The following is a 27,642-nucleotide window of genomic DNA, read 5'->3' as shown; positions in this document are numbered from 1 at the left end:
CTGACTGTGACGATCGACATGGCTGGGTCAGCAGTCTCTATGACTTATTTCATGTTTGACCAAGGAGCCACCATGGAGAGATAAAAGAGACACATGTGGATCTGGAGCTGCAGGTTGCAGACCCCTGATCTAAGGGAATACATTTCAAAATCAAATCACGACCAACCATGTGAGAGTTCTTTAAATACGCACTTTTAAGCACTTTTCTTCTAGTGATGGGTATCACTGCCAAAGCAGTGATTTGATTTTTTTTGTGTAATGTCCCTCACAGGGAGATCTGAACCCGGATACGGAGACGTGCACCGATGCTTGTATTCAGCTCTTCAAAATAAATAAACCCAATCGCAGTATTTGTGTCCTCCATGACAAGTTTGAGAAAGGTTTTTGACGGAAGCTCCTCCCACACGTGGCGGAAGCTTCAAGTATTGGACAACTGTCAATCAGCAACTTTGACGCATGTTAAAATAAAGACGGTGAGCAGTACATAAATTTGATGCAAATTGCATTCGGTCTGGACAAAATTGATTTTAATAATGCGCTCATAAGGAAGGCAGTGGCTGCGGGGGGGGAAGAGGAGGGCGGAGATCCACGGTACACCTGTGACCCGAAGTGTAGCTACTGATTTGACCATGGATTACCCGTTACACCCTTACCATTTAACATTTATACTTGAATCTACTTTTACTAAATCCCTTATAATAGCTTACTAAATTCAGCTCTGTCACTGTTGATGATGGGAGTACTTGTGTACTTACGGTCGAGTCCGTTGACGTAGCGTATCGAGACTTCACAGTGCCCCCACACCGCACTGACAATGGGGTACAGTCTTTTGCCTTTCAGTCCCCGAAAAGCCACTCCGAGGTACTGTCCATCAACCATGAAGCTTAGCGTCCCTTCATCCATGTCCAATATCACCGTTAGACAGTCTGGGAGAACAAATGACTCGTCTGGCTCAAGGAAACTTGGATAAGCGGGGGCAGATGAAGAAACAGGTCTGTTCTTTCCGTCATGATAAAGTCTGTTCCGGCCCAGGTCCCAGCCCCAAGACTCCGAGTCTGAGCCCACCAGAGCCGTGTACCCTACCGAATGTAAAGGTGCTTCAGCTGTGGCCACCCCCACCACAGCATGGGTGCCTCTTTGTCTGGCTGGCCAGTGAATCCTCCATACATGGAGACCCCTAGTGTAGCCTACCCTACCTCTGATACAGTCTGTACTTTGTGCTACAGGGTGTCGATGAAACGTTAGCTTGTCGTCTTCTTTGACAAAGACATTAAGGGATCTGTCGTCGGGATTCCAAGCGTGGCGTAGTTGGGTCTCGGGGCTGGCTGGTGGCATGTCCAGCAATAAGTCTAGCCGCGGTGGCCGACAAAAATCTGGACCCTGTAGTTCATGTCGGACCGGGTGGTATGGAGGTTCCCCACGCACATCAACTGACTTGATGCTCCCTGAGATCTTCTGGCCCATGACTTAGAGAGTCCAAAAGAGGAAGGGCAGAGGAAAAGGCTAAAGCCGGGGGTGGCAATGAGGAGCCAGGTGGTCCCAACGCTACCTCATGGGCTCTATAGCAATTCCATGTCCAGTGTAAGGAAGTGTTAGGACACACCGTTTTCAGCCAGACGAAACCTCAGTCCTGAAAAACACACAAAAAGGCAAAAAGGAAACTTTAACTGATACTTTGGAACTGACTTGTTATATCTAAAATGCTCATTTTTAAATAAGACCAAAAACATGTTTCAAGATATTCTTATCAAAGACTTTCTTGCAACAATTTTTGCACCACTTAACCTCTAGGGCTACCACGATTAGTCGACTAATCAACGACTAATCGAATATTAAAATAGTCGATGACTAATTTAATAGTAAATTAGTCATTACTTTAAATCATTCAGTCAGAGTGTATTATATTTAAGTCAGTGAGACCAAAACTTTTTATTTTGTGAAAAATAGATCCTTGTTTCAGATGCCGACTTCATTTGATTTAATCTTGTTTTAATACCAGAAACTAATGAAGGATAGAGGCTCCACGATTCATTTAAAGTTTAATAAACTATCATCTTATTTGACTTCATTTTTTATTTAGTTTAAAGCTAATGATGGTAAGGTGTGAGCTTTACTTCCACTTTGCGCAAAACCTGATTAGTCGACTAATCTGAAGAAATAATCGATAATTAGTCTATTATTAAATTAATAATTTGTGACAGCACTACTCTAGAGAAAAGCTTTTTACCAAGAACCCAGCCATGACTGGATACTATGACTGACAAGAGACGAAAATTCTATTTATTTAATGGTTTGATAAGCAGTCCTTTAATACTGGATGTAGCATTTTCTACTCTTTTAGAGTTTTCTGCTGTGACTTGTGCAAACTACCAATGCAGTACAACAAAACCCACATTTTAGGCTCAATACAATAGTAATGAAGGCAAGAGAAAAGAAAAGTTGGCAACAATGCATTCAAGTTGATAAAAATGATAAAGTCCAGAGGACAATGACCAATGACTACAAGAAAATACAGCAACATTGTACAGGCTTTACACCTCTGCAGAACAAAGAGCAAGGAAACCAATTTTGTCTGTTAATGCAAGTCACACCATAACAAAAATGTGCTGCTTTGAGGTTAAAGGGGGTGGCAAAAGATTGAAGCAAAGCTGCTTTTAGAAACTCACAGTTTGTTAGAAGTGATCGCTATGAGACGTTGAGGTAAGAAAACACGAAGGGGGATGACAGACAGATAAAAAAACGGATGGGAAAAGGTGTCAAGACAGGAAATGGAGGAAACACACAAAAAGAAGTTCCAAACACATCAAATGTGTTTGACTGTTATTTTAATCACGAGCAGTATGAAACAGAAATACAACTACTAAAAGCCAACAAGGTCTTCAACGGCTTCAAAACTCATCAAAATGGTTCCAAAAACTCTCACCAATTCCAGGAAAACACTGATGAATACAAAAGGAAAACTGGCATTGTATGTGCCCATTGAACCTGAATAGACAACCTAAACATGCTATCTTGGGCCAGTGAAAGAATGTGGTGGTAGCGTGAAATAACTCAAACATAAACACACTCATGCACTTGCATACAGTGCCTTAGGGTATGCTAAAGTGAAATACTAATGCAGAGACTAATGGAGCACAAACCTCAACATACAAATGTCTTTAACGTTAAAAACTGACATTCATCTGTGATAGGAATACACGCTTTTTACAATGGCTTAGTAATGGATATACTGAAGCGTAATACACCAGAAGCAATAACTGAAGGAATAAATTGTACTTTCCGATGAGATCTCACAGACTGTTCATGCCTGTGCATTTACCTGTCCCATTCGACAACCCCGTATGGAGCAGGTACTGTATAAAAACTGAAATCAAGCCTGACCAAGACACTTCACAGTGGAGCTGCGTATCAATAATAAGAAACAATTCGATTCACAAGAGCCTGGATCAATTTGATTCCGATCTTTTTTATTATTCTTTCGATCCGCTCAATTTAAATGAGATTTTGAGTTTACACATTTTTTTGGAAATACATTAATAATCTACTATAAGTCTTTGAATATATTTATATTAATCTGATACAGTTCACATACTGTAAAAGTTATTAGTGAAATAATGAGATTGTTAATATCATACAGTGTTACATGATTCTCTAAAGAATAAGCAAAAATGTTCAGATCATTAACATTATAAACATTGTTCTGCTTCTCCTGGAGGGAGGTTCAGTTTGGACACTAGGTGGCGATCTCGCTATAGCATTACACCTTATTCCAGAAGAAGAAAGAATGAGCAAAAAAACTGTGCTTTAGACCACAAATGGTTACTTTAAAAAATATTTCCTTACAAGAGTTTGGAAAATTCCTGTCTGTGAGTTTATAAAGATGTTCATTTAGTCAGTAATGTATGGTTAGGTCGACCAAGAATTTGCATTAGTCGTCCTATGGGAAATTCCATTAAATGTCAGCATTAAGCTAGCAGACTTTAGCTTTTTGTGCTACATGAATCTTTGTTTTTATGGATCGATTATTGATCTGTTAAGTTTAACTCAACTCAAATCAATTAATTAATTTTATCAACCTAGCCCTACTTCACAGCCTAAATGTTTGAATGTGCAATGCACACAACAATTTATCAGTGTAGATTGGTGTCTCCATTCAAGTCTAGGCTGAAATGAGTGCATAACCAAAGTTGGTGCCAAAAAAACCTTGTCCAAAGAAATCATCATCTTACACTTGATTTGAAAATCTCAAAGGTGGCTATGTTCAATCATAATGTTTAAAATGAATAGAACAATTAACAAATTAGTCCAATGATGCACTGAATTAGTGGTGTTTTCTGTGTTTTAGAGGCTTTTTTTTACTCTAACTTAGTAGCAGAGCAGAGACAGAGGGGCATGACAATGGGCAAAGGTTTACAAGGAGGGAATTAAACCTCCAACGGCTGCATTTACTCCCACACACGGTGCACCTGCTTAACCAGTTGAGCTAAACCTTGATCCGTGACACACCTTATCTTGTGATTTCTTTTCTACTTATTTGATCATTTTTCCCCTCTTTGGTTTATCTTCCTTGCATATCTGATGCACTAGTGGACCTCTAATCCCTGCAGTCCTTTGTACATCATGGATTAAGTCACATGTTATTACAGCATCACAACAGTACAGAGAGGAACAGCAAGGTCCTACACACTCGTGTCAGTCCCAACATTCTGCATTCCTGCTTATGTTGACCTGATTTAAATAATATTACTGCCATTTGTGGGCAAAATGCCTAGTATTCCTAAATGATGTTCTTAGAAGCACTTTGTTAAAAATATTTTGTTGTTGACTTTTGTGTTCTGGTCATTGACTGTATAAGTAAACTAGACCAAGCAAGTTTGACCTCAGTCATAGAAAACCTCTGGCTCCAGCAAAATGAAGTCAATTCAGTCACAGTTTTTCCGTGATATGGACAGTGCCATTCAGAGTCAGACAAGATTAGTATGTGGTTGGTCCAAGTCAGTCTGAATCAATGTTTCTATGGTAACTAATGTCACCAATCAGGAGTGAGCTTTTTAGAAGTCCACACCCCTAACAATAAACACTCAAATGTTGGAGGTGGGGGCCAGTGGGCACCAGAAGCTTTTACTAAGATATCTGATTGGTCAGTTTATAACTTGAATAAGTTGCGATAAAGACAAAATATAATGAAAAGAATTCGGATTAACAAGAAGATGTTAAAAAAAGAGAGAGAGAGAATGGTTATTTTGACAAATAAAATGACTGATTGATAGTTGTTTATTTCTCTATAGAAGTCTATGGGATATTGGCTTATTGGAGCCAGCAGGTACCTCCTATTTGGAATGCGAGGGGGGAGGAGTCACTGTGTCCAGTTTTCTTATACAGTCAATGACCATTTATAACTCCCAAATATCAAAGCATTAGCGTAGACACAGCTTAAACATCTCCCCTTTTTGGCTGAATTTCTCAAGAAAAGTGACATTATTATGAAACTGAAACATTAACAACAGTTTTCCTTCCAATTTTGTGTAAAATAAACTACAGTGACTAAGAATCAAGCTCACCAGGAGCTTGATCAAGAATCAAATGTATGCAATCACTGTTTCAAAAGCAAAGCTCAGAGGTTTAGAAATTGTTACTTTTAGAAAAAGAAATATTAATTTGGGAAACTCCAACATGGATTTAACACATTAAAACACTTTTAACAGCTAATTCAAAGACTCTCCATAACACGAAAACACTGATAACACATACTGTAATCAATAAGACTTCTGAGGCTGGTCTAGAAGGAAGGAAAAAGTTTTGCCAAAGATTCAGGGAGGGGGGTCAAGAGACAGAAGTAGCCTCTGTGGCAGGAAAGGCCAACTTACCACTAAAGCATTTCCATGAAAAGTCAGGCGGTTCTCACATGGCAACGTTAACAAAATCACAGCAGCCAAGCAGCAAAGTGGGAATAGTCACTCCTCAGTTTGTTGTCCAAAAGGAGGCCAGAACAGTCAGCAGGCAGATAAGTGTGGAGCATGGCAGACAGTCAAGAAAAAAACGAAAAAAACGGTGCATTCGTATATGTGGCTAAGTTCCTGTTAGTGACGTGAAGCTGGGGAAAACACACTGGCTCCAGTTCCCAGCAAAGACACCAGAAACAGCTGCTAAAAGTAAAGATGGAAAAGAGGGAAACAGGGGGAGGGGCTTAGCAAGGAGCACACTCAAAGACTTAACCCAAACAGTGCAACGCCACCCACCCTTACACAGCACGCTGACTGTGCCTCTCTAAGGAAAAAAAGGCTGCTTGGACACACAAACAAACACACACTCGTCCAGATTGATGGATGCTTCTAAAGCTGCTGAGCGGACAATGCGCACTCACCCGTCCAAGACGGAACCTGCAGGGAGAGCAAGTCCTCAAGTTCCATTACAGTAGCCATTGTGCCTGACTCTAAATTATACCATGTAATTTGTCTTGTTACTGAAGTCTGGATAATGTAAAGTGAATTGCTGCCGAGTATAGATACAAGAAAGAGATTTGCAATGGAATTTGTAAAAACATATCAATGTTTAACCGAATTGTGTAGGATTGTAAACGGAATCAATTTGAGAACTTGTGAAATAAAATTGAGTCAGCATCTTGGCAGTGAGAGATTTACCTAAATCCTGTTGATGATTTAACTCTGGCATGGGCCCGCAGCTGTCTGAATAGCAGCTTTGAAGGAACATGGAGCAGTTGCAACAATGAAATCTGTAGCAAATTTAGTCTCTCACAGTGCAACTTGAGGTTTCCAAATCTTATTACAACTCTCCAGGGAACAGATGTATTCATATTGCCTTTTTATTTCAAACCTTTGCAGTTCATATAAGTACGATAACAGTGTCTTTTAAAGATTGACAATTCACAAAAAATGTACAACCAACTATGGTTGTCACCCAAAATCCATCATTTGTTAAATAATCATATTTTATACTTTTATAATTTTTCAATTTCTATTGTTTTCCATTTTTTTTACATTTTATACATTTCTTGCTAGCCGGCTATTTCTGATTTGTCTTCTTTAGCACAAACTGGGACAAAGGAAGAGCCAAAGAATGAGAGACAAAAAATGTGATAAAAATGACATGCTTTCCATGACACAGCGAGACTTTCCAAATCTAATTTAATTTATTTCTAGTGGTCACAGTTAGCAATTTTGAGCTTGTTTTGTTTCTGCTGAGCACAAATAGGTAGGGTGACCTAATTTTAACAATACCTAGATCTTTCCAACATTTTCTCTAATTTTCCAAAGTCTTTCATTTCTGGCGTACAGTTCTTGTGGTTCATAGACTGAGAAAGTCTTCCGATTCCCCTCAAATGGTTTGCTGTGACTAATATTTTTTTTGGTCCCACTTTTTGGGGTTCATCATGCAAGGATACTGTCTGTTAATGGAAGTCACACAAACCTGTAGATTATTTTTTTTTTCATTCTGTCTCTCATGGTTGAAGTGTACCTTTAATGAACATTACATTACAATATCTTGTTCAATACCATCAGCAAAGCCATTGTTAGACCAAGGTGACTGAAGCATTAATATTATTTGTGTCCACAGTGTTTCCTCTCTTTATTGCGGTTCATCTTTCACTGTTTTGGAGATTTTTTTCAGTGTAATTGCATTATTTTTTTCGTTTAACGGCGCACTGTGCTCTGTGTACTGATTGGCTGCTGACATTTTGTCTGTGCAGATCTTTTTTAAAATTTTATTCTATAACCAAGTCAATTTTTAAATGAAGGTTTGAACTTTAAGAGTGCTTAAAGAAGAGAGAAAATTGTGAAAATATTGATGTCTGAGAAAAGTATATAAAAGGAGTATTGTGGTACTTTGCAATCTTAAAACATTTATAATCCTACTTTGCAAATTTCCCTGATCACAGATCATTTTTAGAAACCCCCACGATAAATGATGAAACGCTGTGCATGTACGGTTCAGGTCACATACAAAACTTTTGGAGTTTAGATTTGATGATAAATGCTTTCTTTTAAACAAGTAATTTAAAATTTGAAAAACATATTCTGTTTAAGTGATGTTGGACTAACACACTGGCGCTTTGTAACAAATATTTCTCAGAGCTAAAGAAGCTACTAAGATAAGTGGGGAATAAGAGAAGGCAATGATTCCTGTTGTCTTGACCCGACTTCATGATGTCACCTGGATAAATGAGAATCATCAGCAATATTCTTTTTACAACTTAATTTCAACAAATAAAGTAAACAATGTCATTCAATAAGGCAATCTTTTCTGTGAGTAAAGACAGAATAAAATCAAAACAGGTTTAAAACAATTGACACTCCACTAAGTGTGTGTGGAGCCACATGTCTCACTTCAAGAGACTACCCACACTGCTCAAAACACATGCAAAAATATACAGCCTCATCAGCCCGGACAAGGCAAATGAAGCAGACAGGAAATCAGATGCAAGAACCACAAAGACAAATGACAACTGACATTACTACATCAGCATCACCTGATACAACATCCAGGAAGCTGAGAGCTGGACCACAGATTTGAGGAGAGGTTCATTAGCATTGTAAAAAGAGGTCAAAGAGGTATGTGTGAAAAAAAGCACAAAAAAAAAACAAAAAAAAACAATTTGTTTTGTTTATGTATGTAGAGCACCAAGTCCCTCGATCCTGAAAATGTTCAAGCACCCATTAAAACCCTTCCACTCTCTTTGGGGTCCAGATGACTCCACTCACATATTGATGTGTGATTCCTTCCATGACAAATGGGGACAAAGGTGGATAGGATTTTATATCTGCCATGGACATTAGTGAAACTCAAAAATCAATTATAAAAAAAAGTTCACTGCACTGTCTTCTGGGGTCCAGATGACCCCACTTTTGATGTAAACAAGCCAAGGAGAGCGGAAGGGTTACAACAAGCAGTTATCTCAGTGCTAAGCTTGTCGGGTAAAATATTACCAACAACCCAATTTGTTTCTTACAACTAGAGGTACGCGCAAACTAATTCTAGTATGAAAAAAATGCTCAAATTTGAACCTTGAGAAATGGTTAAGCAAGGATAACTACTTTTATTGCATATTTTTTAATTCACAATGTCAATGACTCAAGTAAGTGGGTAAAACTTTATTTCTATAGCACTATGTACATATATAAAATTACAAATAAGAGTAAAAATGAGCATGTAAAACATTTTTACAACTTGAGTAAAATACTAAAACTACACATACGAGAGATTTAAAGCAAAAAAAAATTCTAGAACTAAATGAATTAAAAAAGGCCAAATAAAATATGTAGCTAAAAGTTTTTGAAAGACTTAACCATATCAACTATGCACGGGCATTTCATAAACAGGCCAAACCGCCAAAATAGCAAAGGGTTTCCTTCTTGTGAAACTTCGAGCAAAATTCAAAGCATCAGCAGATAACTTTTTCTGATAGTTAAACATTTGTCAAACAAAATTTGGTCATCTGATCATATCCTTTGAGAAAAAGCTTGATAATCAACAGACAGTATGAAGATTTTAGTTTTTCTCTACAGTTACATAATTTATTGTAATTCCTAAGATATTTTTATCATTTACTTCATTAGTTTCCGGTTTGTATCGAGTTTTTCTACATTTGCAAGTTTCAATAGGGTCTCTAGTGTTTTTAGTGAGAAGATTATTGTGCTTTTGTTGTAAGATGAAGAAAAGACTTTAAATCGTGGTTCCCAAATATATGTGTATTATATGTACAGAACTCCCACAGTAAATCGCAGTTCACATTTAATAGTCTGTTTTACAGATTTTTTTTAAGTGTAATTTTGCTTCTTTTTTTCCTCTTGGTATTGCATTCTGTGTCCTGCTTGGCTGTAGGCCATAGTCAATCGATCTTCTCTGTGCCATGTCTCTTGTACAGAACTTGTTCAGCTTGCCAGAGCTACATAAATCTTCAGTTACAAGCAGATCTTTTTTTAATCTGTAATACTAGACTTATTTTTCCATGAAGGTTTGAACTTTGACAATTTAAACAAGAAACAAGACTATCTAAATGTCCATGTTGGACAGAGAAAAGTGTATAGAATGTGTTGTGAGGCGTTTAACAGCATTAAAACATCTATAACAATAGTTCAACTTTGACTTCTTTGCTGATTTCCTTAAATGCACGTTATTTTTAGAGCATAAAACCCATGATAAACAAGGAACCATTCTAATAATTTCTGAGGTTTGAAGAAAAATTAGATATGCATTTTGTGTGTGGACTAAAGCATGCCAATAAACAATGGACATCAGTCAACAGAATCAGTGGGCTAGCTGTGGTGAAGAAGTAGAGCGATTAACCTCTAAACTGAAGGTTGCCTGTTCAGTTCCTGTCTAGTCTGCTCATATGTCAAACTGTCCTCAAGCACGACACTTGGCACTGACACAGAGTATATCATATTTCTCTTCTTTTATTTTTATGGCTGAACTTTAAAAAAAAAAAAAATCCTTTGAGCACTTTAAAAAATGTTCTATTTGTGACAATTCAGGTGCATGTTGCTTGAAAAAATAAAGTCAGAGAAAAGTAAGTGATGGCATTTTTGTTCACTTTTTTCAAAGAAAAACTGAAAATACACTTTATTTCAGTATATCGTGATATGAATTATTTGATATAAAAATAATTTATATTGCAATATACAATTTTTTCCATATCGCCCAACACTACTGTAAAGTGCTTCAGATGTTAATGAAGGTAGAAAAGCACTGTAAACAAGTATACATCAATGCAGAACATTCTTTTACGAGTTTATTTTAGTATTTCAAAAAAGGAGTAAATATTTTCAATCAATCAAGTGTAAGGTTTGATACACATAACACTATCAAATATGCCTTGCTCCAGTTCCAGCTTATCCGTGTGACACCACAGGCTTACACGTCAGGCTAAATTTTAGCACCGAAACAGATTCCGTGCATGGCGGGTCGTCTGAGGTAAGATGATTCACTGTGGTTGTGTCTATGCCGAGTCTGCCCTCACGCTGACCCTTTTGGTCTGGGAAAGCCGATTTGCATGCAAGATTGTTTTGACAGGAAAATGGAGGGGACAGAATTGGATACGTTGTACATTAGATAAGATAGTCAAATTCTTTTATCGTCCGCTGTTGTACCCATGCAAGTTGAGTCGCTTAAAAATATCTCAATGGAATATCTGTGTTGCTTCCCTCGAGTTTGGACATCACTGGATCATGCATCTGGTACAAAGAGCATTTGGGGAATAAACAGAAAATTGCTGTCAAGAATAATCTTCATTCAGAGCAGCTCGGTGCAGCAGAAAAAAAGGCAAACCTTCAGTGTACAAGTATAGAAACATGTGGGTGGAAACTTCTTCCAGGAGGAGCGCTTTATACCACATCCTTCTCAGATGTGAAAGATAAACTACCCCAGTAACTTGTCTCCCTCTATCTCTATTTAGCATTCTCCACAGGGAGGAGCATCCATCATCTGCTGAAGAGCTCTATGAGAATCCAGTTAGCAGCAGGCAAGGGCGTCGAATGTGGAGTAACTCTTTCTTTTTTCAGTCACATCAACACATTCTGCCGGGGGGAATAGTAAAGGACTGTGGTCAAAATGGGAAAACAAGAAAAAAGCGAACAGATGTCATATGTTTCGCTCAGTAAGCATTGGTCTGAAGTCAATGGCACTGCTCTGTATTTATGCAGAGATACTTCTGTTATTAGAGGTGTAATAATTAATTAACTAAATTGATTTATATTCCTATAATCCAACCAGATCCATCCGTCTGAGGCAAGCCGTTAATTGAATCGACCTAAACTGTTCCCCTGCATATTCGCGGTTTCACATATTCACAGATTTTTTTCAGTGACATGACTCCTGTTCGTCACAAAATCTCTGACAATTCAAGACCCTTGAATGAAATGTTTGCATTTGAAGGAGGTGCTGCACTACTGAGGTATATCTCCGGACAGCTGAGCGCAGAGCAGTCCCTTCTGGAGCGCGTGGGGGGGGGGCACGGACGAGCATGCAGGGGCATGTAGAGAGGAGCACCCCTTCCTCTACATGCCCCCTGCATGGAGAAACGGCATCAGCTGACTCAAAAGCAAACAAAAACAATCCTGATATGCGTAAGAAGATAATCACGGAAGATAATTATCATCCAGAGCAGGTGTTTATTATTTGATGAATGAGGAAGTGCGCGCTCTTGATTTTAAGGTGCAGAGAGACACTCCTCATCTGCGTCATAACGTACGCTGTCACTACGATACAGTCTTTTGATCGGAATTAAACAAAAACTCTTTATGTTGAGCAATACTCCAATGTTTTTTAGTAAAAGTTTTACAAAGCATGATCAGAAGTATTCTTGATGAGTATGGATCGGTAGCAGACATTTCGGCCGCAGGGGTGTGGGGGTTCTCTGTATTCACGTATTTTTGGCATATTAGCGGATCCTCAAGGCACTAACCCCTGTGAATAAGGGAGGAATACTGTGTGTCGTTGTGAAATCATTTCAAAGTTAAATAAATAGATTAAAATCTACATTGGAAAATGCCATTTTGATTGGGACATGGTAGGTTTACTTTACTAGAACATAAAAACGACCAAGTGACATCACATTGAATTTTACAAAGAAGTGGCCATACAGTGTGTTATAATCTTCTAATATTGTAAAATGTTTGGTAATAGCAGTAAATGGATTTGATATTAACTCGTTTGTTTGTCTGTACACATAATTTACATACTATTTACTTGTCAGAAATACAAGGAATCTGTAAAACTTCACCTGCACTGTTCAATACAAGGTAATGCCGTTTTGATATGGAAAAATTATATTTCATGATATAAAACATTTTATTTCATGATAACGATATATATCACGATATAAATCAATAAAGTATATTTTCAGCTATTATCTAAAAAAAATGTCATAGCTTATTTTTTGGACAACTTAAAGTAACAGAAAACCGATTAGTCACAATTGAGAGACAAACATTTTAGTGCAGTAGAATAAATCAAATGAGAACAGATGTGGCTGATGTACAGCAGCCTTCACATTTGTACCAAAAATCTAAAGCATTTAAACTGAATTTGTGAAAAAATACTTTCTGTGAAAAACATGTTTAAAGTGGACAACAGTTTCATGTTTCTAAGTAGAAAAACAAATTTTTGCAGAAGATTCGGCTAGAATTACGTCAATTGCATCAACTGTTAAAGAGTTATAACTAAAACAATATAAACACTGGAGCTAAAGCTCCGATGTTAAAGCTCTTTTTTTTTCTTTCAGAACTTAAGTCAGTGAGCAGAATTTCAGTCTCATTTTTTGAAAAATAAAGAAACACTCACTAGTCTTACTTTGAAAACAGAAGGCTTCAACAACACTTTATTTCGAAGATTTATTAACTTTCGGTAACAGTTACACAGCGCATTCAGATAAGCGCTTTCCTTGAGATAAAGGTTTGTTGTGTTAGCATTGGCGGGGGAATAGCCACCTTCCATTGCTTATGTATTGCTGTCTTCTACTCATTGTCAGGAGTCTTAGAACAAATAAAAAGTGTAACCAAGCCACTGACGTCCCTCTCTTTTGCTGAGAGAGCTTCTTCTTTTTGGGCTGCTAGCATCAGTTTATTGGTCTGTTTCAACCCCAGGGAAACCACTTCAAGCAATTGTGCGTCCATCGTTCAGACCTCGTGTTAAGTAACATAAAGCCTGTCGTCAAACCGCGTGAGTGAGAATCAAAGAATTTAAAGCAGCTTTATGTCGCAAAACCACAAGATGGAGTTTCTTTGCAACAAATCTCTTTTAAATTTGTCTTTATTTTCACTTTTATACATTTTTTTGTGTCCACACTGACGTAGCAACACCTAAGCAATTGTGTCTGGTTATTTAATGAGATATTTGGCATAATAATTGATCAAATTAGATTATAAATGATAGAAGGGCAATGGCACAATAGAAACCTTTCTATCACCCAGACGATGTGTATCGTCATTTCGCCGAGCACTAGCACCAGGTATTTATCTCTGAGCCACAATGGTGGAAGTTTTGACTAAAGATGTTCTGGATTGATTTTAGATTATTTTAGAACAATCTGATTCACTAATCAGTATTGACAATGAATATCATAATGTCAACCACAAATTATGATATGAATCAAATTGTTGTTGAAATGAATCGTTACACCCCAATCAGTAATATGGCAACACTTAAAGAGTCCACAAAATCACCCGTTGTTTCCCACCGATATATTTCACACCAGCAGGAAATGTTGTTAAACTGATACAGTAATTAGGTATTTACAGGTTATGCAGTTTGTTTAACCTGAACAAATAAATAAGAGTGAGAAAATAACTGTTTTAGCATGAAAACACACAAAGAGCACCAAAGTTCCTCTTTGAACTGTTAATCTAAAATTACTCACACTTGAACACAATCATTTAAACTGCTTTGGAGAGCAACTCAAATATGTGGCTGCAAATTTTAAAGTGGCTCAATTAAGTGTTAGGCACTGAAGTGATTACAGTCCTTACACAGTGCAAACACCAGAGCGCTGCTGGCCTTTTTTTTAATGACCTGTGGTCCCATAAAACCCCGGCTGGGCCGTGGTCAACAACGGATTGCTCTTAATGGGATTTCATTAACGTTCTACTGAGTCAGCATCAAACATGCCGACTGCTGTTCCCCAAGTGCTGAAACAGCCTCCTAGTACACATCTCAATGTGTGTTTGTGTAAACTAGTGTGGTTAAAGAATGAAAGTGTATGTGTTTTTCTGGAATTTTAGGCGATTTAATGTAGAAGAGGAGTGTTTTTGGTTTGATCAAGAGATTAAAAAAAATATCCTGTAGCTTGTTCCTAAGAAAAATGGTGACAACAATTCAATTGTAGTGTACTAATAATGGTTGTCTCTTAATTTTACTCAAACACTCAATAAAATACAAATAAAAATACAGAACCCAACTCTTTCCAAACATGTAAATATCAAATATTTGCTCCTAAAATAAAACCATCATGGGATTCTTGGACAGTTATAGTGAATACCAAAATGATGTAAAAACAAATCATTTCCACTGACATGTTTTTCATACAGCTGGTTTTAATGCATATTCATTTATTAAACTTGACTAAACCAAATTTGTAATACCCAAGAGCTTCAACTACATGATCTTACACCCAAATCTCATTAGTTACAAGATCTAACAATTGAGTGCACATATTATTCTAGGACTGAAATTAAATGCAGCCTAACTAAAATAATGAAAAATGAGTATGAATAGTAATTATATAAAGTTTAGGAATATTCTTTTCAAGTGATCGTAATTAGATTTCAAATAAAGACAGGGTTAAAACAAACCTATTCGTTAAAAAGATTTTCTCGCATATATATTATATTCATTATTTTTATAACTCAATGTTCAAAATATTTTTTTTTTCATTCTGGTATTTTTAATCAGAAAAATTGTTTTTCTGGCAGTTTTAATTTTAGGAAGTCATATCTGTCTCTGTGATGAACTGGAGAACTTCCCTAGTGTAACCCACCATCACCCAACTGTAGCTGGCCAGGTTCCAGTATCCCAATGACCCTGCACAAGACAAAGCAAGCTTAGGAGATAAAAACATTAATTATGTAATTGAACTGATCAATTTATAATGCTACCATTAACATCCACAACCGTTCACTAAAATCACTAATAATGTGAAAACTGTTTTTCATTACAGAAGAAATTACTTTGGAAATCCAATTTCAAAGAAATAAATCTGTTTAATAAAACTGCGTTGAATTAAACTCGAATTGAACTGTGAACTTTGAATCAAAATCAAACCAACTGTCTGTTTTTGCTGTCATCTTTTTTTATATTAGGCTCAACTCATCCTGTCCATCTTTATCCAAGCAAACAGATAAAATGCAAAGCCTTGTATTGGAGACTTATGTGAATGGATTTGAGATTCATTCTTGTTTACTTGTTTGTTTGTACACATATTTAATTTAGTATCTTGAAAAAATACAAGGAATCTGGAAAACTTCCCCTGCAGTGTTCAGTTCCAGGTATTTATCTCTGAGTCCCACTGGTTTAAGCTTTGGTTAAAGATTTTCCAGATCATTTGAAGTCAATGAATCAGATCAAATTGGATCATTTAAAATGAATCAAAATAAACTATGAAGTTTATCAACAACCACAAATTATAATATGAATCTAATCGTTGTCAAAATGAATCCACCCCTAGTATACACATAAATACAACACATTTTAAACATCTAAATTATTTCACTTGCCCACCTGAATGGTGTTGGTGCACAGGTGAGTACGCTCAGGTGAGTATGGAAACTAAAAAGGAATGTGGGGAGATTCCCAGACCCCCAATCCATTCCTGGAGAACCTAACAACAGCAGACAGAGATGGGGCCGGAGGATAGGGTCCAGGTCAAGACCCAGACTACCCACAAGCCCAGATCTCACGCCAGATATTTACAGTGGTTACAAAACACCAAACTCTGAACTGGAGTGCAAAACTATAAAAAAGCTAAATTTCAAAAAGCATTGTTCCTTTGGTTGATTACCCTTAACAGATTTTTTTCTCTTTGTTTTGTTTATTTGAGCTAAGCTGAAATGAAATGAACTTTCAGCCTTATAAATGTTGACTATTTGGAACTGAACTACCTTATTTTTTTCTCTCAGCATTGGTTTGGTTTTTACTAAGTCCTAAAGTGGAATTTTAAGTTGTTTTTGTTACTTGTTTGAACATGGTGATTTATACTGAATACATCACATCAATAGTTGAAATATTAGACGTCAGTCAAGATGTGTTTTAAAAGTATGAATATGTGGAATAACAATGAATGGCTGCACAGCGGATGTGGAGGATAGATGGATGGATGAATTTAGCTACAGTATTTTTTAATAAGAAGCATAAACAGCAAAATAAAAGATCAATTAATTTACTAGGAGTTCAGAGTAACAGTAAATGATTCATCTACAAATAGAGAATATAAGTAAATATTGAGCTACCTATTTATGTTAAATAACCTCTTCAATCCTCTTCTGATCTATTGTAAAAGTGTTCCTAGTGGCATTTTAATAATGACTATGCCATTTTAGCCTACACTTTTTCTCTAGGACATAGTTTCTGGAGAGTGGCAGTAACAAATACTGCTCGTCATTTTCGTTGCAGCATTATTGTTAGGTTGGGAATGTGAGACTGTAAGCTAATGGAAGAGAGTATAAACAAAGGGATGATGGGAAGTCAGGGGAGGCTTACTCATCACCAATAGTCCCACCCACAACTCAAGAGGTGAGTTTCTGATGAACTACAGCCACTCTGCAGAAACTATGTGCTAGAAAACGGCATGGGTTTCTTTATTTGGGATAAAAAAAACAGCATAAATCATAATTTAAAGACACTGGGAACCATTTGAAATAAAATCAAAAGATAATCCGAGTGGAACTTTCAGGATTTAGAAGTCATTTACAATGAAGAGTGGACCCAAATTCCTCTTAATATGTGCAGAAATCTGCCCAACTACCAAAAAGTATCTAACCTCTGTGATTGCTAAGAATGGTTTTGCCACAAAGTCTTTTCTGGAAAGAGGATTCAAACATATTAAAAGCATTTTTTTAAGTCAATTTCTTGATCTTTTTTATCTTTCACTGTTCAAATGAACCTAACCATTAGAAATAAATGTATTATCAGGTGGGAAAACCTAAAAAATCAGCAAGGGATCAAATACATGTTTCCTCCACTGTACATCAGGAAGCTTGTTCTCCATCATTCCATCTGCTATGGTCCATCCATAGCTAGCTTTCATAAAGGCTGATCTGGTCAGTAGCCTGCCAAAGCCCTGCAAGGCCAACCAGATGGTGTGGTAAGAGGTAAAGTATGGTACTCTAGCCTTCAAAAGAAAGAAAACTATAAGAGAAAAAGAAACAAAGAAAGAGTACTTTTTGTTACAAGTACCTCATTCTGAACCCCCATCTAACATCCTTAGAAAGTTTTCAAATGTATGCAAACTTGGAAAGCCACGTTTACAACAAAACAAGAGCAAACTAAAAACAGGTGCATGCAGAGACGCACTTCCCACAAACTCATTATGGGGTATAAATTCTGAGAATCATTGATTTTTGTACCAGGTCAATGTTTATGTTCTTTTAGGGCAGCTGACTGTAAATAATGAAAACCAGCACCACTTCCACCTTAAGTCCAGTTCCAGTTCACTTATGATAATCGGACAATTTTAATGTAGATATAATCGTTTCCTCCCGTCATATAACAGCTGAAGGAAGAGTTCACATATTTAGAACTAGAACAAATTCAAAGCTTCAACACCAGTTGTTTAACAGGTTAGACCATCCTAAATGCATACCCGCCATGGTCCTTCTTTATGCTAAAATATTTCCTTAAACATCCCTTTATTTTCTTTAGGCCGTGTGTTTTCTTGGTGTGTTTGTCACTTACATTTAATGTATAGAAATGACATAATATAAACAACAAAAAGGTGTTCGTTTCTCTTCGTATTGTGTGACAAATTGACGACAATTTCCCAGAAAAAGTTTGAAGAGGTCTCTGTTTTCCTTGACGTAAAGCGACACGTGAACGCAGCATTCGTTTGCTTTTGATAGTTGTTTCTTTTTTCTTACGCAATTTAAATGAACTGAATAGAAAACAAACTTACCACACAGACGTCCAACGAGCACATCCAGGAAAGCTGAGGGTTTCACGGGAGAAAAAAAATAAGAAAAAATGTGACAACAGCAAACTCTCACGACGCAAAATTACACAAGTTTGCTCTGCCTTCTGGGAAAAACACACCGCTCGGATTTCACACGTGAAGAGACATTCAGTACTTCTCAGGGGGTTTACGAATAACGTCGAAAATCAGAGTATTTGCCCGAGCTGCAGGAGGGAAAAGTGAAAGGACGTTTGACGACTAACTAGCGGCTGCCTTCCTTTGTTTCACCCTGTTCCGTGAATATTTTTACGGTTCGTGTGTCCCCGACAGCCGCTCATTGGCTGCACGGCCGGGATCAAGAAAAGGTAACCGCCGTCAAGGTAGCTGCCATGAACGCACCACTTCCGGTCACGACGTGCACATACAAACAGTCTTCTGAAAAAAATTACACATTTGTAATAAACTTCCTTATGATACATATGCAGAAATTTGCATATTTTAAAATAATTGGTAGTGATATGAGGAGCTTTATTTTATATTGCTTAAAGAAATATTTGCCTTAGAGCGGATACACGTTCCCGCCTTTATTGTGAAAGGATTTACAGAGTTCCGGTTAGTTTTATTTTTTAAAAACGAGACAGGGCGGGGGCTCTTCGTGCTTTACATAGTTTTATTCTGAGCACTATCGCGACCTGAGTGCTACATTTAAAAAAAGTAAAAATCTATGCACAGTTTTGCATAAAATAACATTTGAAAGAATTACCAAACATTCATAATTACAAACTCAGTTTTCAATTCAACCCCATTCAATGATTTTTTAAAATATAAATTATATTTTACAGACAAATTATTATAAAACAAGTGATTTAAGATGAAAAAAAACATTTTCATCCATTCAATTTTGATTTTTTACAGAAAAACAGAATTGTTATTTTACTCTGACAAATACATGAAATTGCTCTACAAGGAAATTAATTCATGGATTTGATCAAACAAAATTACATTTTCTGATCAAAGATCGCTGTCATGACTGATGAGTACTCGTGGATTAGAGCTTAAAGGTATTTGATTTTAAGTCTAGTTGCTATGACTCAATGTCACCTGGATGCATGAGTCTTCATTCTTCACCTTCACCAACTAATTTTTTAACCAAGCCCAAAGCTATGTCCAAATTCCTCCCCTAATCACTTTATAGAGTGTTCGCCATTTTCTAGTGCTGTCCGAATCTACTAATTCCAAAATTGAGTGCACTAGAATTTTCCCAAAAGTCTTTGCGAAAGACTAGTCTGCATTGATGCTCACCATGCATTGTGGTCAAACAATTTTGAACAAAAAAACGTGTTTAGATTCAATATTTAAATAAGCGATCCACATTTCCATCATCAAAACACAGTGGAGTCATAAATATCCATCCATCTACCTGACCGCTTTGTCCCTTTCGGGGTCGCAGGGGTGCCGGAGCCTAACCCGGCTGCTGATGGACGAAGGCGGGGTACACCCTAGACAGGTCGCCAGTGCGTCGCAGGGCCTCAGTCACACACCCAGTCACTCACACATGCACACCTAGGGGCAATTTAGAGTCACCAATTAACCTATGACTCCCTAATCCCTAACTACTAAAAAACTAAACAGTGCGGGACTATGTAGTGCCTTGAATTTTAAAGGTAATTTGGACAGGATGTTCACTACTTTTCTTTCGTTTTTCTAAACGCTGGATATGACGTCACCGATTTCACAAAGTGAAAATTGAACATTTCACAACATTTATTTATGACTCGGGCTGCATGGTGGCGCAGTGGTTAGCGCTCTTGCCTCACAGCGAGAAGGCCCCGGTTCGACTCCCAGCTGGGACCTTTCTGTGTGGAGTTTGCATGTTCTCCCCGTGCATGTGTGGGTTTTCACCGGGGACTCCGGCTTCCTCCCACCGTCCAAAAACATGCTTCATAGGTTAATTGGAAAATGGATGGATGGATGGGATTAGGGAGGGAATTCAGACATAACAAGTCATCGGTCAGAGGTCACATTGAGACAAATATGGCCTCTTCCTTCAATTTAGCGTCTCTTATGAACTTGTGAAGCTTTTGAGAGAAAGCTGGAGAACTTTGAAAGTTCCACACTCAAAGAAAGAGTAAGACCAAGCAGGAATTTGAGCTCCATTTTCATCTCTGACTACGATGCACACCAAACAGTGATGCTTGACTTTAGGCTGCAAGAAAACAGATGATTCCAAGCGTTCATCACAGTCATGAAAATGTTATTTTCTAAGCTAGAAAGCTGATCCCTGTGAGAGACAGACAGCTTCAGCTGAACATGACTCATGGCTCCCATGCTGTGTGCACGCATGCAGTGAGTTACTGGTGTTGTGTAAGGCCAAGTATGCATGTATGTCTATTGTGTTCACAGAGGCTGTGACACTTGTGAGTTCGCATGCATGTGCCTGCCTGCCTGCTTTGTAGGGTTGACTTCAGAGAACCCGAACGCAGTTCAACGCTCCCCAGCTCATCCCACAGACGTCACCCCTTTATTTTCCCAGCTCTCCGATCAAGTCTTTGTGTGTGTCCCCCTTCCTCCTCCTCTTCCCTCACATTATAACCCTGTTTGCCTCTCCCTACACAGTCCTCATATGTCTGTTCTTTGTTCTTCTGTTCCGGGGTTGGTCGTAAACGAACAGTGCACTGGGAGGAGAAGAACTGAATCACCAAGAACTGTTCTGCATGCTGAGCGCTTCGGGGAAAGTGCTGTGCCCCAACATGTCAGATGATCCTGCTTGATGTAGTTTTTGGTGTAATTTTGAGACATTCACAAGCACTTGTGTGTATTTTGCGCAACGACAGGAAACCAGTGTGGTTAACACTTAATGTTTTTGTTAACGGTAAAAAACTGACTTCATCAATCCGGAGAAATCTGAACAAAAGCAAAATTTGTTTAAACTCAATATGGCATGTTATTGTGTTCTTTAATGTTCAATTATCACTGCAATCACATCACTTTTTGGGGCGGGATTGACTCATCAGAACTGATATTACTGGATTTCTATTAACATCAAGTCATGGCTTGTAAGACAAAATTTATTTGATTTCAGCGTCTCTACAGTTTTTTTTGATGCGTCTTCTGCTTTGTTTTTGCTTCATCTTCTGTTTTCAAATACCTAAAGAGGACCATCACACGCTGTGTCTACTGTGCTTAACCATTCCCACCCTCACAAGCTACCAGGTCAGGGGTCTGCAACCTGAGGCTCCAGAGCCACATGGAGAGATTTTACCCCTCTGCTGTGCCTCTTTGGCTTTGAGAAAAATGCTAACAGTTTGAATAAATATTAAATTATTTAGTTAGATTTGTATATGAGAACTGGACAGAGTGACCCCTCCCCCCTTGCGTTCCAAACAGGAAGTGCCTGCTGGCTCCAAAAAGCCAAAATCCCATAAACTTCTATAGAGAAATAAACAGCTATTACTCAGTCATTCTGATGGTCAGAATAACCATTCTTGATCTGGTACCTTTTTCTAACATATTCTTGTTCATCTTAATTATTTTTTATGATATATTTTTTCTTTATTGTAAGTTATTTAAGTTATAAACTGACCAATCAGAGGCCTCAGTAAAAGCATGTGGTGCCCACTGGCCCCCTCGAACATTTGATTGACAGATTTTTCCGAGCTGCTTTCAGTGAAGGGGCCGTGGACTTCCAGTGATCTCACTCCTGATTGGTGACAGTAGTTGTCATAGAAACGGGACTCAGACTGACTTGGACCAATCGCTGCCGACTGGCTCCAACATGGCAATGTCCATACCGTGGAAAAATGACGACTGCATTGGCCTCGTTTCGCTGGACACAGGTAAGAAATTTTCTATGGGTGACAACACCCTCGCCTACTCCATTTCTATATACAGTCCATGATCCTAAATATAGGAAATGTCCTGTCTGAGTTTCCTGCATATTAATTCAGTTAAATCTGTTGCAGCAGGAGGATCTTTTTTGACACGGGGTGTACCTTATTTTGAAAAGAACTTGTATGTTAAGGTTGTTATTTAAAGAAAAATGTCACACTTTCATAATTCAATTATTGTAAATATTTAAAAGCTAAGTTTTAAAATGGCCACATATATATGAATCTTCTTCTTTTCCTTTGGGCTTTTCCCTTCAGGGGTCGCCACAGCGAATCAGTTTCCTCCATCTAAGCCTGTCTTCAGCATCCTCCACTCTAACACCAGCCACCTTCATGTCTTCATTCACTGCATCCATAAACCTCCTCTTTGGTCTTCCTCTAGACCTCTTTCCTGGCAGCTCTAGACTCAGCATCCTTCTACCAATATATTCACTGTCTCTCCTCTGAACATGTCCAAACCATCTCAGTCTGGCCTCTCTGACTTTATCTCCAAAACCTCTAACATGTGCTGTCCCTCTGATGTATTCATTCCTGATCCTATCCATCCTGGTCACTCCCAAAGAGAACCTCAGCATCTTCATCTCTGCTACCTCCAGCTCTGCTTCCTGTCTTTTCTTCAGTCCCACTGTTTCTAGTCCAAACAACATGGCTGGTCTCACCACAGTCTTGTACACCTTTCCTTTCATTTGTGCTGAAACTCTTCTGTCACACATCACACCTGACACTTTTCTCCACCCATTCCAACCTGCTTGCACTCTCCTCTTCACTTCTTTTCCACACTCTCCATTACTCTGTACTGTTGACCCTAAATACTTAAACTCCTCCACCTTCTTTATCTCTTCTCCCTGTAACCTCACTCTTCCACTCTGGTTCCTCTCATTCACACACATGTACTCTGTCTTACTGCGGCTAACCTTCATTCCTCTCCTTTCCAGGGCAAACCTCCACCTCTCTAACTCCACCTCCACCTGTTCCCTGCTCTCACTACAAATCACAATATCATCTGCAAACATCATAGTCCATGGTGATTCCTGTCTAACCTCATCCGTCAGTCTGTCCATCACCATTGCAAACAGGAAGGGGCTCAGAGCTGATCCCTGATGTAATCCCACCTCCACCTTGAACTCCTCTGTCACCCCTACAGCACACCTCACCACTGTCTTACAGCCCTCATACATGTCCTGCACTGCTCGGACATACTTCTCTGTCACTCCAGACTTCCTCATACAATACCATAGTTCCTCTCTGGGCACTCTGTCATAAGCTTTCTCCAGATCTACAAAGACACAGTGGAGCTCTCTCTGACCTTCTCTGTACTTCTCTATCAACATCCTCAAAGCAAATGTTGCATCTGTAGTGCTCTTTCTTGGCATGAAACCATACTGCTGCTCACAAATGTTCACTTCTGCTCTTAGTCTGGCTTCCACTACTCTTTCCCACACCTTCATTGTATGGCTCATCAGCTTTATTCCTCTGTAGTTACCACAACTCTGCACATCTCCCTTATTCTTAAAAATGGGCACCATCACACTTCTCCTCCATTCCTCAGGCATCTTCTCACCACCTAAGATCCTGTTGAACAACCCGGTCAAAAACTCCACTGCCATCTCTCCTAGACACTTCCATACCTCCACAGGTATATCATCAGGACCAAGAGCCTTTCCACTCTTCATCCTCTTCAAAGCCCCTCTCACTTCACCTTTACTAATCTTTCTTACTTCCTGCTCCACAACCGTCACCTCTTCTACTCTTTGTTCTCTCTCATTCTCTTCATTCATCAACTCTTCAAAGTATTCTTTCCATCTTTCCATTACACCACTGACACCTGTCACCACATTACCATTCCTATCCTTGATCACCCTAACCTGCTGCATGTCCTTCCCATCTCGATCTCTCTGCCTTGCTAATCTGTACAGGTCAGTCTCTCCCTCCTTACTACCCAACCTAGCGTACAAGTCATCATAAGCTCTTTGTTTGGCCTTTGACACCTCTACTTTCACCTTACGCTGCATCTCCCTGTACTCCTGTCTACTCTCCTCAGTCCTCTCAGTGTCCCACTTCTTCTTAGCTAGTCTCTTACTCCGTATACACTCCTGCACCTCCTCATTCCACCACCAAGTCTCCTTATCAACTCTCTTTCCTGATGACACACCAAGTACACTCCTACCTGTCTCCCTGATCACATTAGCTGTAGTTATCCAGTCATCTGGGAGTACCTCCTGACCACCCAGAGCCTGTTTCAACTGTTTCTTAAAAGTCATGCAACAATCTTCTTTTTTCAGCTTCCACCAGTTTGTCCTCTTCTCTGCCTTTGCCCTCTCTTTCTTCATCTTCTTCACCACCAGAGTCATTCTACACACCACCATCCTGTGCTGTCTGGAAACACTCTCACCAACCACTACTTTACAGTCACTGATCTCCTTCAGATTACACCGTCTACACAAGATGTAGTCTATCTGTGTGCTTCTACCTCCACTCTTATAGGTCACTCTATGTTCCTGTCTCTTCTCAAAGAATGTATTCACTATCGCCATTTCCATCTTTTTTGCAAAATCAACCACCATCTGTCCTTCTACATTCCTCTCCTGGATACCAAACCTGCCCATCACCTCCTCATCACCTCGGTTTCCTGCACCAACATGACCATTGAAATCTGCACCAATGACAACTCTCTCATTTCCAGGGATGCTCATCATCACTTCATCAAGATCCAACCAGAACTTCTCCTTCTCTTCCAGCTCACATCCTACCTGTGGGGCATACCCACTAACAACATTGAACATGACACCCTCCATTTCTATCTTCAGACTCATCACTCTATCTGACACTCTTTTTACCTCCACAACACTCCTAACAAACTCCTCCTTTAGGATAACTCCTACTCCATTTCTCTTCCCATCTCCACCATGATAGAACAACTTGAACCCTGCTCCTAAACTTCTAGCCTTGCTACCTTTCCACCTGGTCTCCTGGACACACAGTATGTCTACCTTTCTCCTCTGCATCATGTCCACTAACTCTCTACCCTTTCCTGTCATAGTTCCAACATTCAAAGTCCCAACTCTCAGTCCAACACTAGTGACTTTCCTCTTCTCTCTCTCCCTACGAACCCGCCTTCCTCCTCTCCTTCTTCCACCAACAGTAGTCCAATTTCCACCGGCACCCTGTCGGTGAACAGCACCGATGGCGGTCGTTGTTAACCCGGGCCTCGACCGATCCGGTATGGATTTCGTAGGTCTGATTCGCATATTTGATTTGGCAAGATTTTACGTCGGATGCCCTTCCTGACACAACCCTCTGTATTTATCCGGGCTTGGGACCGGCACAATGAGACCCTGGCTTGGGCCCCCTCGTGGCTACATTCGCCACATATATATGAATGACGTGTATTTTTTCAAAGGATAAGAGGGATGGGTTTAGATCATTAAGAAACTGGACCAACTGGCTATTTTGGTGTTTAAGTCCCACTCCAACTATATTTTTTTCTATTGTAAAATCGTTGCCAGTGATCTTTTAATTATGATTTTGCAGTTTTTATTCAAAATTAAAAACCGCCTGTGTCATTTTTTAAGATTCATTACAGGAGCTCATTACAAAGTTGCCACTGGGTGGGCTGTTGCTGCGGAAGTTGACCTCGCTAATTTCCCAGCATTACTTTGTTTACACTCTCTCCCGCTAGCATTTAACATGAACATAGCAAAAAAACGACGAAAAATATCAGAGTTATCCAGCTCTACAGCTTTGATCCTAATTCCAGCTCAGACAAATAAAACAAAGACGTTCATTGATCTATTCGTCTGTTAGTGGATGCAGAATTGTAGTGGAGCAAGTAGACTTTTACCCGCCCACAACAGTTCATGCGCAACAAACCCGAGCCTTTTCCAACTGCAGGTTTTCATCTGCTTCTGATCCAGCACAATTTGTATAAAGAAATGCAATTTTAATCCTAAATTCTTTATAAATGTCCTCCATCACGAGAAAAATGCTACAAGCACATGTTAAAATGACCAAAAATGTTAATTGGAGCTAGTCTGTAAGGGTTGTAGACCTCTGGGCTAGATAGATGTTTGGAACATATGTTTGGATTGCACTCAGCAATCACATCCATGCAAGATCAAATCCCAACTACAGTCGAAGTAAAAAGTAAATTAGAGACTCAGATGAAAGATGTGTGCACGGCTGTTACTACTCTTTATTAATAATTCACGCTGCTGAGTTGTGCTGACTCCTGAACACACACCCAACACAAGCTCAATTAGGTCATAAATAATGGGTAGCTCCGTCTCTGCATGTTTCGTTCAGAGTTGTTATTGACTCTCTGCATGTCAGTCTAAGGTTGCATACTTTATGACAGCTTGAGTCCAGTAGCATGCTCGAGGTGAGAAGGAAGGACCATGTGAGTCTACTCAAGTATTCCAGCAACTCTCTTGTACACCCTGGGCTACAGCCACTACACGATGCACACGCTAGCTGAAGTTGGTGTGCAAATCTTCTGCGTTTTTACTAGAGATTCTAACATTTCGTACCAGAACAAAGCTGTGCAAGAGGGAAAATTTGACACTCCACACTCAGAGTGAAGCCACAACATATTAGCTTCTGGTTTCATTGAAAAACAAGGTTTCATGTTGTAAAAACAACAGATCTTATAGACCCATTCCAATGAAAATAGGTGTTTTTAACATGTTCTTGTGGAATTTTTCTTATGTTGAAGGACATATATGAAGAAAATTAAGCTTAAAATTGCATTTCTGAGAATTTCTTTATTGAAATAGTTGTGAATCAGGGGCAGACAAAAAGTGGCATTTGAAAAAAATGTGTATTTCTGATGTAGAAAATATGTCATCCACTCATAAACGACTAAATCCAGGAACATCTTAATTTTCCTCGTCTGAGCTGGAATCTGGATCAAAACTGTAGAGCTGGATAGCTCCAATATTTTTTCACCATTTGTGTTATATAGTCAATGTAAGGTTGGAGTTGGGAGGGATTGTAAGCCAGCAGGAGAGCATGTAAACAGAGAGCTCTCAGCAGTGAGGAGAGAAGGAAAAAGAGGGTGGGGTTGCACTGCGTCAACAGTCCCGCCCACAACTCAGAGGCGAATTTCTAATGGACTCCTGCTACTCTGAAGAAACAATGTCC

The 27,642-nt window shown here is 38.8% G+C and overlaps 1 protein-coding gene across 2 annotated transcripts in view; it reads right to left on the bottom strand.

Annotated features, from left to right (window-relative positions):
- The window catches only part of LOC112155624 (SPRY domain-containing SOCS box protein 4), a 37,841-nt gene extending 18,832 nt beyond the window's left edge, over window positions 1-19,009 (bottom strand). The window contains exons 1-3 of one of the 2 annotated variants that reach the window (XM_024287349.2): window positions 18,757-19,007; window positions 18,620-18,652; window positions 756-1,630 (exon numbers count right to left, since the gene is read on the bottom strand). In XM_024287349.2, the coding sequence (XP_024143117.1) occupies window positions 756-1,464 (709 nt within the window). In that variant the 5' untranslated portion in view covers window positions 1,465-1,630; window positions 18,620-18,652; window positions 18,757-19,007. Of the gene's footprint in view, window positions 1-755; window positions 1,631-18,619 lie in introns of both variants that reach the window. The other variant, XM_036214899.1, reaches the window with a different exon arrangement.
- Window positions 19,010-27,642: the final 8,633 nt, after the last annotated feature.

This window comes from Oryzias melastigma, linkage group LG13 (genome assembly GCF_002922805.2).
Source record: "Oryzias melastigma strain HK-1 linkage group LG13, ASM292280v2, whole genome shotgun sequence".
In the NCBI taxonomy this organism is placed as follows: Eukaryota; Metazoa; Chordata; class Actinopteri; order Beloniformes; family Adrianichthyidae; genus Oryzias; species Oryzias melastigma.
This window is presented reverse-complemented; position numbering and strand designations above follow the sequence as displayed.